The sequence below is a fragment of the Copadichromis virginalis genome, linkage group LG10, assembly GCF_057382275.1.
Source record: "Copadichromis virginalis isolate Kocher_CV1m ecotype Utaka linkage group LG10, C_Virginalis_male_GT1.1, whole genome shotgun sequence".
Taxonomy (NCBI): Eukaryota; Metazoa; Chordata; class Actinopteri; order Cichliformes; family Cichlidae; genus Copadichromis; species Copadichromis virginalis.
Genome location: NC_140627.1, coordinates 14,048,908 through 14,064,037, shown reverse-complemented (window position 1 = coordinate 14,064,037; position 15,130 = coordinate 14,048,908). Strand labels below are relative to the sequence as shown.

Genomic DNA, 15,130 nt, shown 5'->3' with positions numbered 1-15,130 from the left:
TTCTTTTATCTATGTTTGACTAACAAAACCGAAGTACATTAACTTTAGCTGCACTGTTAATATTAGATCTCCGTAAGGTATGTATAATGCATTTAAAATGTATAATAGTACAAAATATGTCTCACATAACAACTTTAATTCAAATGCTGATACTTTTTGCAAATAAGATTTTAATCCGTAAAGAAATAATAAAGAAGTATCATTTAGCAACAGCCCCATCCACCTGTATAGAAGTAAAATTAAATCAAATTAGGCTGTAGCTGAGTAAAAATAATTAGAGTAGTTACTTTCTAACATTTTCTGGCAGTCTTAAAAGAATACCCTCGGACCCCTGCTATAGAATTATTATTATTCTGTCCACAAGATGTCGTATGTGATTCTCTCAGAAACGGACCTAATCACAACATGGAGAAAAAGTGATGCTGAATCCTTACAACTTATAATCTTCCTCCGAGGAACTTCAGCTGCAGTATGATAGTGGCCTGTGTCACCCCTTATTTAATCATGCCTGTTATTTTCCTGCTGCCCGTTGTCCGGTGTTCCGTTAAACATGCAGTACTTGTAGCTCTTATTCGCCTTATGAACTACAAATGAAGTGCAGGGATTTCTGTTGAATATGCATGTGGCATTAAAGATTTTTATTCACTCCATGTGACCAAAAGCTAAAGATTTAATGGAGTAGTGGATGTGCAGTAGTCTGAGTGTAAAGTGCAAGATCTGCTAGTTCACCATATTTTGTACGTTGTGACTTATTGATTGGCCTGTTTGATGAGTTTTAAGAGGCGGCAAGAAAAAAAAAGAAAAAAAGAAGAAGAAGAAGAAGAAGAAGAAAAGGCTGAAGCTCATCCAATGAGCGCCTCGAAAGACTTCCCCCCAGCAAAGAAAGGTTGTGTTTCCATATTTTTACACATGACCAAATGCATAAGCTCCACACAAGGCAGCAGTCGACTGAGTACACACGTGGAGAATGACCAGGAGGAGTTTTCTCTGAGTGGACTTGTACGACCTGCACTGTTTTAGCGCTTTGGATTATGCTCTTCATCCCGATCCTCTCGCCGCCGCCACTGAGCTTGTAGATTCTTCATCATTCTGATTTTCTTTCTTCCACCCCGTTGGTCATTGCAATCTTTGATTAATGCAAACATCGTCATGTTTATCAGATCAACTTTTCTCCTTTACTTTGTGGTCTCACTCTTAAAGCTCGCTCGTTGCATGGAGAGTGAACTTTGCTTCCCGATTAGAATGAATAGTGATGAAAGGACGGATTCTGATAACGACGTGGATTTCCTTAATAGAAAATATGTCCTAAAGATTAAAGCTTTCAAGCAGGAATTAGTGATCGATTTACAGCGAGACTCTAATTTCATTGCCCCTTCCATCTCTAACCAAGGCGCACTGTGGCTCTCCGATACCGATGTCACCACTGACCTGACCCGGTGTTTTTATTCTGGATATGTGAACGCTGATCAGTACTCTTATGCCGCTCTCAGTCTCTGCAAAGGTGTGCAAGGTGCATTTGGCTTCCACGGCTGGGAATATTTTATCAGCCCGGTACAAAATGACACCAGAAGCGCAGAGAGCGCGCACATCGTCCGGCGCAGAGCCAGCAACAACCTGAAGCCCAGCTCTACCTCCAGGTGCGCAGTGGACAGCGACATAAGCCTCCAGGCTGCGCAGTCCTTGGAGAAATACAAGCGACTGGCGGACCACAGCAATGTGACAGAAACGATGCTGAATAGGATGGGGAGAGCCAAAAGGTTCGCCTCAGTCCCCAGATACGTGGAGACGCTTGTTGTGGCGGACGAGTCCATGGCGAAATTCCACGGAGATGACTTAAAGCACTACCTCTTGACACTGATGGCAGTGGCAGCGAAGCTGTACAAGCATCCCAGCATCCTCAACTCCATCAGCATTACAGTTGTGAAGATCATGATTATATCCGAGGAGGACAAAGGACCCAAGGTGTCCGGGAACGCAGCCATGACGCTGCGGAACTTTTGCACTTGGCAAAAAAAGATGAACAAAAACAACGACAAGCATCCCGAGTACTGGGACACAGCTATTCTTTTCACCAGACAGGTAAAGAGAACTTTTAGTATCGTTCATGTTACACATGTTTGGGGTAAAACCAGAGCGGGATATGTTCTGTAAGCGCAATTACGCACAGAAAACGTAAATGTTTGTTTTTCGCACATGCATTGTGTCACCTTAATGAGTGACATACTGTAAAGCAACCTCTGATCTTGAGAAGGAAAATGTGCAATGTACTCTTATAACTTTGTGATAAGTAAAACTCCAGTTGACGCGTTTTTGATTTGCTCTGAAAACACTCTCCGCCTCTCGTGAACTCAGGGAGCATGCAGGCAGTCCACCAATAGCATCACAGCTTTGACACCAAGGCTGGGTCACACAGAGCTGAACAGAGCACCAGACTTGATTGCTCGTCATAGATCCTTAGAGGGCAGTTTTATAGACTTGCAAACCACCTCTGACTTCTCCCTGCACTCCCAAATATTTGCAAGATGACACAAGGTCAGAGATGAAGTCATTGCTCACATTCATTGGTCAGTGTGATGTATGCGCTTCCATTACCACTGTGAAAACTTGCAATAAAGCTGACAAGTCAGCCCAACTGATTTAGTTACAGTGAAAGTTTTTAGCTTGCAGTCACAAGGTCGTCTTAAAACCTGTGCTATCAGAGTTAAAAGAGCCAATGGTAACATAGTACTATTCTGTCAGCCTTAGTAGTACATAATGATAAGTGAACTATTGCTTGTTATACCTGCAAATTTACTGAATATAATGAGCGTCAGTGCCCTTGGGGATGTACTGTGTGGATGTGTTATTTTTCTCAGCTGTTCCCATTCTGCTGCAGCTGCCTGCTCCTCATTAAACAGGCCCCTGAAGGGATGGGATGGAGGGACTGAGGGTGGTGGCGGTGGGGTCCTTTGTGGATGTCAGAGTTACAGGCCTGCATGTTTTGGACTCACCTGTTCGCTTTATGTTGAAACAAACTCCTCCACATCAGCAGCTGGACTGCATCTTTCCCTGGCAATTCTTCAGTCTGTCACATGCTTCCTCCATTTCTTTTGCCACGGTGGTTCTGCACAAGTTTTTACAGTATGTCCTAGCTGAATAGATATCGACAGCTTAAGATGGTCAGCATTTTCCATAAAAGTGTTCCAAAAACAAGAATGTTACAAGAATGTAACATTCAGCTTTAAACATCAGCTTTAAACTGATGTTTAAAGCTGATGTTATAAACTCTGCAGCCACTTGACACGACCCAAGTCAGCTTGGAGAGTCACAAGGATGTAATTTACTATATAAAGCAAAAAGACAGGCATCAAGCAATCAAAGGTTTAGTGAGGTGTAACAAGTGCAGGGATTCAGAAAAAAGCCTCCTTTTAACACAGCAGGTTGAACAAAGGAATCTCACCTCTAACCATTGTGTGTTGAACAACAGATTCCTGGTGTAATATCACATATAAAGTGTATACAAAACAAAACATGGAGTTTATGAGCGAATGCTAACATAGTGTACAAATGAAAAGTCTAAACAGTGGCTTGTGGTGCATAAAACTTTCTTTACAGTACCACCCAATCAAACTCATGCTCAACACCAGGAATCTAGAGGATACAGGCCTTCACTGACCTTTTACAGTCAGTTTCATATTGAATCTATTAGCACAATCACTGTTTCCTGAAGCAATAAATAAAATAGTGGGGTTTGCAAACATGTACCTAACAAGCTCTAAATATTTCAAGGTCCGGTGTACTGCATGAGAGGCCTTTACTGATCATGAGATTGTAGTTAAACCTGTCAGGCTTTGTTCACTGCAATTAGATTGACATATATTTTTTCCTTTTTTATTTTCTTCTCAGTTTAGGCCTAAACGGTCTCCCCTCTTAAACTCAAGGATTCTGCTGACATGTCTGCTAACAATTCTGCTACATCATGACACAATGACTTTAAATCTGTCCAATTAGTGAGTTGTATTTTCTTTTGTTTACTACAGTTTTTAACAGATATTTCAAAGCCCATTCATTCTCCACTTAACACCAGCCCATTGTGTAATTTTGTAGGTTTTATGAAGACCAACTCTGTGTTGTCCGGAGGCAACTGCGGTTGTCCCGAAACAGTATAGTCAGCGTGATTTTTGTGCAAAGAATGCCGCAAAGTGCGCTAAGTTGCACAGAATGTTTATTGTAGGAGAGCAGCCAAAAGATAAAATCTGACCATAAATCTGCTAGAATGCAAGTTCCCCCGGGGAGAGAGGAGGTGACTGTACTTTAGCTCACAGCCTTTTCTTACATGATAGATAATGGGCTGAGAAAGAAAAGAGCTCACCAAAGAATGTCCAGATGTCATAAACTCGGTCCAGGATACTGCATCAGACCTATAAAACTCTGAGATGCACCTTTTTCAAAGCTTTTTGAATATTGTTTCCAAAGCACAAACAGGTAACAGGCTGGACGGGATTTAAAAGCAATAAAATCTGTACACAAAACAAAATGGGAATTTTAGTCCGCTGAGGTAAGTATTGTTTTTCTATTCTTTTTTGTTAATTCGCAGGAACACCAAAATTGCAAAGACAGATGACAGATGTGGGAAGTAGGTCATAGCAAACAACAAACTCATTGACTTGGGTGTTTCTTCTCCCCTGTTCATCTTGCAGTTCTTCTATTTTTTTTTACTGAAATGGCCCAAACTTTCAGATGTCCTCCAAGCACATGAGGACATCTGGATTAGATTTGCACTGGTGTACAATTGTGGTTTTGTGGTTTATTCTAGGAATGATTTGTCATAGCACTCGAGGTCTTCACTTGGCCCCGTGTTTAATGGTTACATTAAGCACGGCTGAGGATTGCAGGGGCTGCAGGAGACTCAGCTGGTGTTTTATCTGTAACAGCTGACCACCACTGGTTTTCTGTGTTTTGGGGTATGTAGGGACAGTGCTGTTTAGGGAACAGGCAGATGGGTGGTTCTTTGCAGCGGTTACTGCCGAAGTTGTCCTGTGATTAGGAGGTTCAGCTCCAAATGCATACTCGCTAAGACTGGATTTTAAAACCTGTGGTAGAGAAATAGGTCATCTGGAAACTCTGCTCTGGCATGGAAATGTTATGGTTGGGGTTATTTAAATTACCTCATAGGAGAAGGTGTGCTCTAAACACTGTTTCCCACTAAAAAGATTTAAAGACTGGGTGGTGGAAAGCAGTGCTTGACACGACTGAATAATTTCCCAATTTCTTAAACGAAGATCTTGCTGCGATGACATCAAGACAACATAAAGGATAATTTAATAATTGTACTTTCATAAACTGGACATGATTTCAACCGGCCTAATAGCATCGCACTCAGACAAGTTAATTGTCGACGTCTGGGAACAAGGTGACATCACCACAAAAAAGCCAGACAGGGCAAGAATGAGGATAAGCTGCAGTCCAGTTTCAAACAAACTTCAATCTCTGAGAAAGAAAAATGCAGACCAATAACAGATTCATAACCCAAACTGTCTGGGGTCACGCTGATCACTTGAAAATAAATGTCTTGGTAAATGGCCTGTATTTGTATAGCGCTTTACTTAGTCCCTATGGACCCCAAAGCGCTTTACACTACTTTCAGTCATTCACACACTGGTGATGGCAAGCTACATTGTAGCCACGGCTGCCCTGGGGCGCACTGACAGAGGCGAGGCTACCAGACACTGGCACCACCAGACCCTCTCCTCTGACCACCACCAGTAGGCAACAGGTGAAGTGTCTTGCCCAAGGACACAACGACCAAGGCTATCGGAGCCGGGACTCGAACCGGCAACCTTCCGATTACAAGACAAACTGCCAACTCTTGAGCCATCTTGTGTGAATAACCTTTATTTAGCTTTGTCACACTTTCCCATAACACTGCAAATAACTCAGTGGGAGCCATTCTGTGATCATCGACAGAAATCATTGTCTAATTTAGCTACAACTGGATTTTATGTTATCTTAAAAATACATCAAATGCCATTATCAAAACAAAGTGGAGTGTCTTAGGCCGCTGTGCTGTTTAAATGTTTGGCACACAGTTGTTACCACTTTGATTTACCGTTAATCCACTGCAGCCCATTTTGTTTCTCAGTATCACACATCAAAGACCAATAACAAGTGACACAATTACAATCATGAAGCAATAATCTTGAATAAAATGAAACTGAAATATATAAAATAAAAAGTTTACCTATTGAAATAATTAATCATTACGAAAAATGTGCTTCCATTTGATCAGAGTCCATTAAATTAAATGTTTTACATTTTACTTATGTAGCAAAATCACATGGAAAAATTACATGTAATTCAATTAGTTAAGGTCAGCATTTTGGGCATCATTTTTTTTCTAGTGTACCGAACAAAGTTGCCAAAAAAGCAGCTAAAAACACAAATATGTTGACCTTAAACAACACTTACTCCTTGTTGTGTAAAATAGGCAGCTAAAGTATGTTAATGAGTTTTTAACTCAATGAAAAGGGTGTTAATATGTCAGCGGTAAATTTATAAATAGTACCCACTACCCAGAAGTGACTAAAACGATAAATGAAGACAAATATTGTAACTCTCTTTGTGTCTCTGTGTCATAGAGAGACAAACTTAGCTTGGCTAGCCTTAAGCACCATTGTGATTCAGACTTTGGTTAAGAGGAAGGATGGATGCAAGCCCATGTTTGACTTTGCCTTTAGCTGTCATTGTTTCAGATGTAATCATGCTAATGTCTTTTTTCATCCAGGACCTCTGCGGCGCCTCCACCTGTGACACACTTGGCATGGCAGATGTTGGCACCATGTGCGACCCCAAGAGGAGCTGCTCTGTAATCGAAGACGACGGCCTTCCTTCAGCTTTCACCACTGCTCATGAGCTCGGTATGCTCCGTCGACGTCATCCTTCATTCAGTCCACATTAATATCTCAGTGTCCCTGAAAGTGTATATGCATAATCACAGTCTGTGCACTCATGAAAGACATCTGAGATCTCACTCCCTCTCCACAGGGCATGTGTTCAACATGCCACATGACAATGTGAGATCCTGTGAGGACCTGTTCGGAAAAATGCAGGAGAACCACATGATGTCACCCACACTTATTCAGATCAACCGTACCAGCCCCTGGTCCCCCTGCAGTGCCGCAATCATCACTGAATTTCTGGACGGCGGGCATGGTGAGTACTCTTGACCTCTGACCTCAGTGTTTCCAGCCTGAAAGCAGCCTCATAGCATGCTTGAAAAGGTCGAAAGCCAGAGTTGGATAGATAGTTGTAAACAATCTTGAAGCAGTAATGACTTACAAACATATAGCAAGGCATTGTCCTCACTGTGTTGGTCACACAGCTGTGTTTTGTTCAAATGACAACCGTGCTTTTGTTTTTGAAGAGCAAGCCCTGATTCCAAACATTACTGAAATCATTTTTTGGATAAATGCAAGCGAGAGAATGGATTCATTTCAATATCCACCTATGCTTGATTTCTCACATCTGCCAAACCTCTCTTAAAAAAACAGGCTTGCAATAGCCAAGAAGAAATTCATTCATTTGGATGCAGATTGTTTGCCAAACAGGACAGACCACAGCACTTGGCCTTGGAGCAATTCTAAACTTTTATTTTAAAACTGCCCCCACATCTGTCCCAAATTACAGGCCTTTTTGTCTGGGGAGAGTCACCACAGCGGTTTGGACCACTAAGTGTATCTGCACAATGTTTCCCATGCAGGTTTACTCCAAATAGACATTTTTTGTTTGTTGCTTCTCTCTATTCATTTTGGAAATAATCTGTGGACAAAAGTACTAGTTTAGAGGAATATCAGGGAGTGATTTCTGTGACAGCATCGTAACCTGGTTTCTCCTGGCCATCTGTCATAAATCTAAACTTCAAAAAGCAGTGGGGTGGAAAAAGCATGTTGCCACATGCTTGTGGTAATTTTCATTCAGCGCTGTGTCCAGACCTATTTGTAACCTGTTTAAACACACACACACCACCAGCTATTGTTTCCATGATTGCTCTATGGAGAGAGACTAGGAAGGAAGAGATGAGGTTGAGCTTATTTGGCGTAGAGTGATTTGTTTGTACAGCATTGCCTTATCTGATAATCAGTGTGTTTTTCTGCTACATCTGTGGGACTGTTACCACCGCACCGCAGTTCGCTTATAATGTGCTGCGAATTCACCACAACATGAATGGCATACTCAACAGTTCAAGTGGGGGAACCCAGTTTTTCCAAGCGCAGATTAATGTGTTTGTATGTGAAAATTCCCCATAAGAGTGCGAAGTTCTGCATGTTTCTGGGGGATAAAAAAACTTCTCCTGGAAACCTTTTTCATCCACTCATGTTGGCCTTTCGTGATTCCATTTTGCACCTACTTGCCAAACTCTTCCTAATATTAGTCTGTTCCCAGAAAGGTATGTATTTGTAGCTTTTGATGCCTTTGACTTTTGCAGCACTATCTAGCTTCATATCCTTTTTATCAATATTCTAGTCTAACTGCAAGTCATGCAACAAGGCTGGGATGGAAAATAAGAGGAGAGGCTTGTGGGTTTTTAGGGGGAGTTTGAGGAAGGGACTGGGGTGGGGATGACTGTGTGTGGTGTGCTCATGCATGTTTCTGTGTGTGTGGCATACATTGCATATACTGCATCAAAGGCCAAATCACAAGGGCAATGACTGCTTCCTGTGCCCACCCACAATCCCACCCACCACAACACAACATGCAGAAAAAGCACACATTTAATGAAGAGGACCATATAAATATTTGAGAATAAGCATAAACACATTGTTTTTCATTGTGTTTTTCGTGCATTTGTGTATTTTGGTTGCATCTTTTATACCTGTGTGTCATAAAGTCTCCACAGAAGAAGAAGGTCATACTGCGTCGTTGTGTGGCTTATTGAATCTCCCTCTTCTTAGGTGATTGTTTGCTCGACCAGCCTCAGAAACCGCTAGTCCTACCTGACACGCTGCCAGGATCATCCTACAAGCTCGAACGCCAGTGTGAGCTCGCCTTTGGTGAAGGCTCTAAGCCTTGTCCCTTCATGCAGCCGCCATGCAGTCGTTTGTGGTGCACTGGAAAGTCCAGCGGACATTTAGTGTGTATGACTCGGCACTTTCCCTGGGCAGATGGCACTCAGTGTGGGGACGGACAGGTCTGCGACCGAGGGGTCTGCACTGACAAGCAGCTTCACAACTTGAAGGTAAGATTCAAGCAGTTCTTTCTGTCAGGACATACCTTTATGAGGATATGAATAATAATAGTATTTATTTGCATTTTTATTTATGCATTCTTATTTTCAGGTGGACGGCCGCTGGGGCAAGTGGGGACTGTTCAGTACCTGTTCACGCACATGTGGTGGTGGTGTCCAGCTGTCAAAAAGAGAGTGTAACAACCCAGTTCCATCAAATGGGGGTAAATACTGCCAAGGAGTTCGGGTCAAATACCGCTCTTGCAACCTGAACAGCTGCCCTGACACAGGTACAAATCTCTCAACACAGACAAGTATATCCAGTTACGTATTTATGCTAGAGCAATCCCACCTCTCACCTTGTATGTCATCCCTCCTTCTCTGTGTAGGTAAGACATACCGTGAAGAGCAGTGTGAGAGTAGCGGCCAGAGATTCAGCAGTAACCGTATCAGCCACTCAGTGGTGTGGATACCAAAGTACTCTGGAGTGTCCCTCAGTGACAGGTGCAAACTAATCTGCAGGGCTAATGGTACGGGCTACTTCAACGTCCTGGAATCAAAGGTAAGAATAAGGTGCACTCGAGAGACAGAAAATCTGATTGACGATCAGTCAAAAGTCAAAATACATTAGCACTTAAAATCCTTTTATTTTTAGAGGCAGCGATAGCAAAGAGAATATATGTCATCCAGCTGCCTCTGGTCTCTGAACAGAGCAGGGGAAAGAATGAAGAAGAGGAGGAGGAGGACAGTTTATCTTTTTCAGATAGCAGGGCGTAGAGTGAGCTTTTGCAGCAGAGAGACAGAGTTCGCACTTCAGTCCATCAAATCAGCTGAGAAGGAGCAGATAGGGAGAACTCAGGGGACACGTAGATCAGCTCAGCACAGGTCAGCTGGATGTTTTAACCACTGACTCACAGCTTTAAAAGTTAGCCGGCAGCAGGCTTTATGTAGAATTTAGTTTAAAAAATGCGCTGAAGTTAATAGTTAAGGATGAAAAAACCTTGCACACTTTTTCTATATCACATTTGCATACACACTGGAAATAGGGCTGATCTCAAAACATGCACTATACTATGACATTCTGTGTACGCTTACAAAGTCATGTAGGTAGTTTACCTGATATAACAAATACAGGGAGTGCAGAATTATTAAGCAAGTTGTATTTTTGAGGAATAATTTTATTATTGAACAACAACCATGTTCTCAATGAACCCAAAAAACTCATTAATATCAAAGCTGAATGTTTTTGGAAGTAGTTTTTAGTTTGTTTTTAGTTTTAGCTATTTTAGGGGGATATCTGTGTGTGCAGGTGACTATTACTGTGCATAATTATTAGGCAACTTAACAAAAAACAAATATATACCCATTTCAATTATTTATTTTTACCAGTGAAACCAATATAACATCTCCACATTCACAAATATACATTTCTGACATTCAAAAACAAAACAAAAACAAATCAGCGACCAATATAGCCACCTTTCTTTGCAAGGACACTCAAAAGCCTGCCATCCATGGATTCTGTCAGTGTTTTGATCTGTTCACCATCAACATTGCGTGCAGCAGCAACCACAGCCTCCCAGACACTGTTCGGAGAGGTGTACTGTTTTCCCTCCTTGTAAATCTCACATTTGATGATGGACCACAGGTTCTCAATGGGGTTCAGATCAGGTGAACAAGGAGGCCATGTCATTAGTTTTTCTTCTTTTATACCCTTTCTTGCCAGCCACGCTGTGGAGTACTTGGACGCGTGTGATGGAGCATTGTCCTGCATGAAAATCATGTTTTTCTTGAACGATGCAGACTTCTTCCTGTACCGCTGCTTGAAGAAGGTGTCTTCCAGAAACTGGCAGTAGGACTGGGAGTTGAGCTTGACTCCATCCTCAACCTGAAAAGGCCCCACAAGCTCATCTTTGATGATACCAGCCCAAACCAGTACTCCACCTCCACCTTGCTGGCGTCTGAGTCGGACTGGAGCTCTCTGCCCTTTACCAATCCAGCCATGGGCCCATCCATCTGGCCCATCAAGACTCACTCTCATTTCATCAGTCCATAAAACCTTAGAAAAACCAGTCTTGAGATATGTCTTGGCCCAGTCTTGACGTTTCAGCTTGTGTGTCTTGTTCAGTGGTGGTCGTCTTTCAGCCTTTCTTACCTTGGCCATGTCTCTGAGTATTGCACACCTTGTGCTTTTGGGCACTCCAGTGATGTTGCAGCTCTGAAATATGGCCAAACTGGTGGCAAGTGGCATCTTGGCAGCTGCACGCTTGACTTTTCTCAGTTCATGGGCAGTTATTTTGCACCTTGGTTTTTCCACACGCTTCTTGCGACCCTGTTGACTACTTTGAATGAAACGCTTGATTGTTCGATGATCACGCTTCAGAAGCTTTGCAATTTTGAGACTGCTGCATCCCTCTGCAAGATATCTCACTATTTTTGACTATTTATGGCACCAAAACCAATGCCACTTTCAGCCTGTCAAGTCCTTCTTTTGACCCATTTTGCCAAAGGAAAGGACGTTGCCTAATAATTATGCACACCTGGTATAGGGTGTTGATGTCATTAGACCACACCCCTTCTCATTACAGAGATGCACATCACCTAATATGCTTAATTGGTAGTAGGCTTTCGAGCCTATACAGCTTGGAGTAAGACAACATGCATGAAGAGGATGATGTGGACAAAATACTCATTTGCCTAATAATTCTGCACTCCCTGTAGTTTATTGTCCCAGTATAAAAGGAACAAGTGAACTCATTTGTAACAGTTTTTTGATGTGAATGCAGAAGCTAACGCTTCGTGTGTTTTTACATCCAAGGTTGTTGATGGGACTCCATGTTCACCAGATTCCACGGGAGTGTGTGTCCAGGGGAAGTGCATTAAGACCGGCTGTGACAGCAAAATTGGCTCCACTAAAAAGTTTGATAATTGTGGAATCTGTGGAGGTGACAACAAGGGCTGCAAGAAAGTGTCTGGACTCTTCACAAAGCCTGTGTGAGTATCACTATGTCATCATGGGACGGGCTCTACAAAGCGTTGCTTAGGTCATTCTTTTTCCCCCACTCACTTCAACATAACTTTATCATTTTCGCTCCATTATTACAAGCCCCCACTGACTCTAAAATGTTTTGGCTTGCAGGCATGGCTACAACTTCGTTGTCATGTTGCCAGTGGGTGCAGCCAATATAGACATCCGCCAGCGAGGCTACAAGGGAATGGTCAGTGATGATAACTACTTGGCCGTGAAGAACAGTGACAGCCATTACCTGCTCAATGGGAACTACATAGTGTCAACTGGCGAGAAGGACATCTTTGTAAAGGGAAGCTTGCTGCGCTACAGTGGCACAGTCGGCCTCTCCGAGACCATACAGGCCATGAAGCCCTTGGGAGAAGCCCTGACGGTGGAGGTCCTGTGTGCAGGCAAGTTGACACCTCCTCGCATCCGCTACTCCTTCTACCTCGCCCGTCAGGTCAAGGAAGACAAGACTCTGAAGAAGAATGAGAGGGTAAACTCTCAAAACAGTGTCCTGGGTGAAGATAGTGTCAAGGAGAAAGACACAGATACCCTAAAGATGTCTTACAAAAAGGAGGAGCCCATTCTGGACAAGTGGGTTACCACAGGCTGGGATGATTGCTCCGTTTCCTGCGGCCGTGGGATCCAGAGGAGGATGGTGCAGTGTTTGAAACCAGACGGGAAGCCAGGGTGGAACTGTGACTCTTCGCACAGACCTCCAGCCACCAGGGTTTGTGAAGGGCCATGTCCTGAGTGGTATATTGGCCAGTGGTCACCGTGCTCCATAACCTGCGGGAAGGGCTTCAAGAGACGACCACTGCACTGCCAAAGCCAAACTGGGCATCTTCTCACAAGAGATCACTGCACTGGCGTTCGTAAACCACAGGAGCTGGACTTCTGTAACATGACGCCTTGCTAGTAACTTAAACCTATAAGCGACACAAGTGTTTTTTTTCTGTTTTAAAAGGGTGAATTGATTCCATCTGCAAGTATCTTTTCTATCTGTCAGACATGGATTTTTCCACTTGGGCTGTTAGAGGATGATGGACACCTGCTTGGAAGAATATCAACACTCAAACCTGGAAGATGAATGCTGAAAGTTATCTTTCACTGCCACTTTGTTTAAGCATTATTCAGGAGTACGTTTTATGGCAATACAAGATAATCAAGGTCAAATAAAATTTAGTTGAATTCCTTGTACTGTCAGCAGATACAGAATGTCCATTTGCAAGCAATCAATCTAGTTTACCTTTTGAGTCTGGAACCCATTTCATGTCATAATACTTTAACTGTGCAGGCTGCAGATTAGTGAAAGCTGTGGGTAGTTTACAAAACGACTCCAGTCATTTTTCAAATAGCAACTATACCAAGAGTGACATGTATGAATAACAGTTTGACTAAAACATAGTTTCAAAATATCTCACGCATGTTTATGTTTTATCGGCCATCTTTTTTTTTTTTTGAATCACAAGGAATTTTAAAATCTTCCAACTGATTCTGAAATGAAACTGATATCATTTTCATTGCTGTGTGAATACTTATGTGGCACTGTTTATTCCTACCACCACCCGTTTACAGTTTGGTAGTTAACTCCTGCAGTCAATCAAGACTGCTATTACTGCGACGTTTTAGGAGTTAAAGATGCAAAACATACGATTATCATGTAGCCAGGATTTCTTCAAAACATGAACAGAGATCACCTTCGTTGTACACATCATGTTTCAATTTAAGGTTGAATATGAAGTCACACTGACTAAACAACACAGGCCAGGAAACACTGACCTAAGATAGCGGCCTAGCCAGATACTATAAACACGCAAATACACACAGACTGCATTGAGATCCTCTCTCTCGTGATCACTTCCTTCATTTGACCTCAGCAACATTATTCGTAGTTCATAGTGTTCAGCCAGTCGTGAAGCCTGTTAAGTCATGCTCGTCTGGCACAGTTAGCACAGCTAATTTATTATCAATATAACAATAACACAATCACAGACAGAATGTGTTTTCCTGGATCCCCATCTTCTTATGGCCTCACAGCCTGAGCCAAGCTGTTCTGTCGACAGACTCGGAATCCTGTAATCCATTATGTTCTGTTTTATTTGAAGGGGTCACATTCACCAGTCCAACATCCGACTACAGGGTAAGTCTCATGTTAGTTGGCTGTTTTTTTGTTTGTTTGTTTTTAAATCCGCTTTTGCACTTTGTACAGCAAAAGAAACCAATGACTAACACAGGCTGTACTGTATACTATGTATACATTTATTCAGCTCTGTGCAAAAAATAATGTAAATACTCTTTTTTTAAAAAATCTTTTTTTTTTTTACACAGGCATTTGTAATGGTCTTTGAGACTAGTGTATTTATTCCAAAAATAAAGTCATTACCGTTGTAACTGATGCTTTGTTTTTCTTTTCTCAACTCTGTAGATATATAATGTCAATATCAGTCTTCATTCGGTTGGTGAAAGACGTCCGCTTTTCACAATAGACTGTAAAAAGGTGGACATAGCCAAAGTCATCTTGCTTTAATTTTTAGGGAAGGTGAATATTAGTCAACTGCCTCTGGCTTCTAAGCAAGCTAGTAAGCTTATTCACAAAGGTGCTTCCACGGACTCTGTGGGTGCATTGCCCAGGATACCTGTTAACTAGTGCTGCAAGGGGCCTCTCTGAGTGGAGTTCTGTTCTCCCTGCGCCGGCTTCTGGCTTCCTCCCACAGTCCAAAGACATAAACGAGATGAGATCATGTGACAATAAACTGGCTGTAGGTGTGAATGTTTGTCTGTCTCTGTGTTAGCCTAGCTTGTCCAGGATGTACCGTGCCTCTTGCTGTATAACAGCTGAGATATGCTCCTGTGACCTTGAATTGGACACACAGAAGATGGATGGTAATATACAAAAAATATACAAAAAAAGT

At 42.4% G+C, this 15,130-nt stretch overlaps 1 protein-coding gene and 1 long non-coding RNA gene across 2 annotated transcripts in view; one reads left to right on the top strand and one right to left on the bottom strand.

The window, feature by feature from the left end:
- The first annotated feature begins 828 nt into the window (after window positions 1-828).
- On the top strand, window positions 829-14,613 carry LOC146700019 (A disintegrin and metalloproteinase with thrombospondin motifs 15-like). The gene is made up of 8 exons (XM_085470003.1): window positions 829-2,079; window positions 6,764-6,896; window positions 7,024-7,191; window positions 8,931-9,214; window positions 9,315-9,492; window positions 9,592-9,764; window positions 12,021-12,196; window positions 12,342-14,613. The coding sequence occupies exons 1-8, from the start codon at window positions 1,150-1,152 to the stop codon at window positions 13,132-13,134; spliced, it is 2,835 nt and encodes a 944-aa protein (XP_085326129.1). The 5' UTR covers window positions 829-1,149; the 3' UTR covers window positions 13,135-14,613.
- LOC146700018 (uncharacterized) overlaps window positions 5,859-15,130 on the bottom strand; it is a 29,523-nt gene continuing 20,251 nt past the window's right edge. Inside the window, exon 3 of the long non-coding RNA XR_014922501.1 lies at window positions 5,859-6,950. This is a non-coding gene — a long non-coding RNA (uncharacterized LOC146700018). The remainder of the gene's footprint in view (window positions 6,951-15,130) is intronic.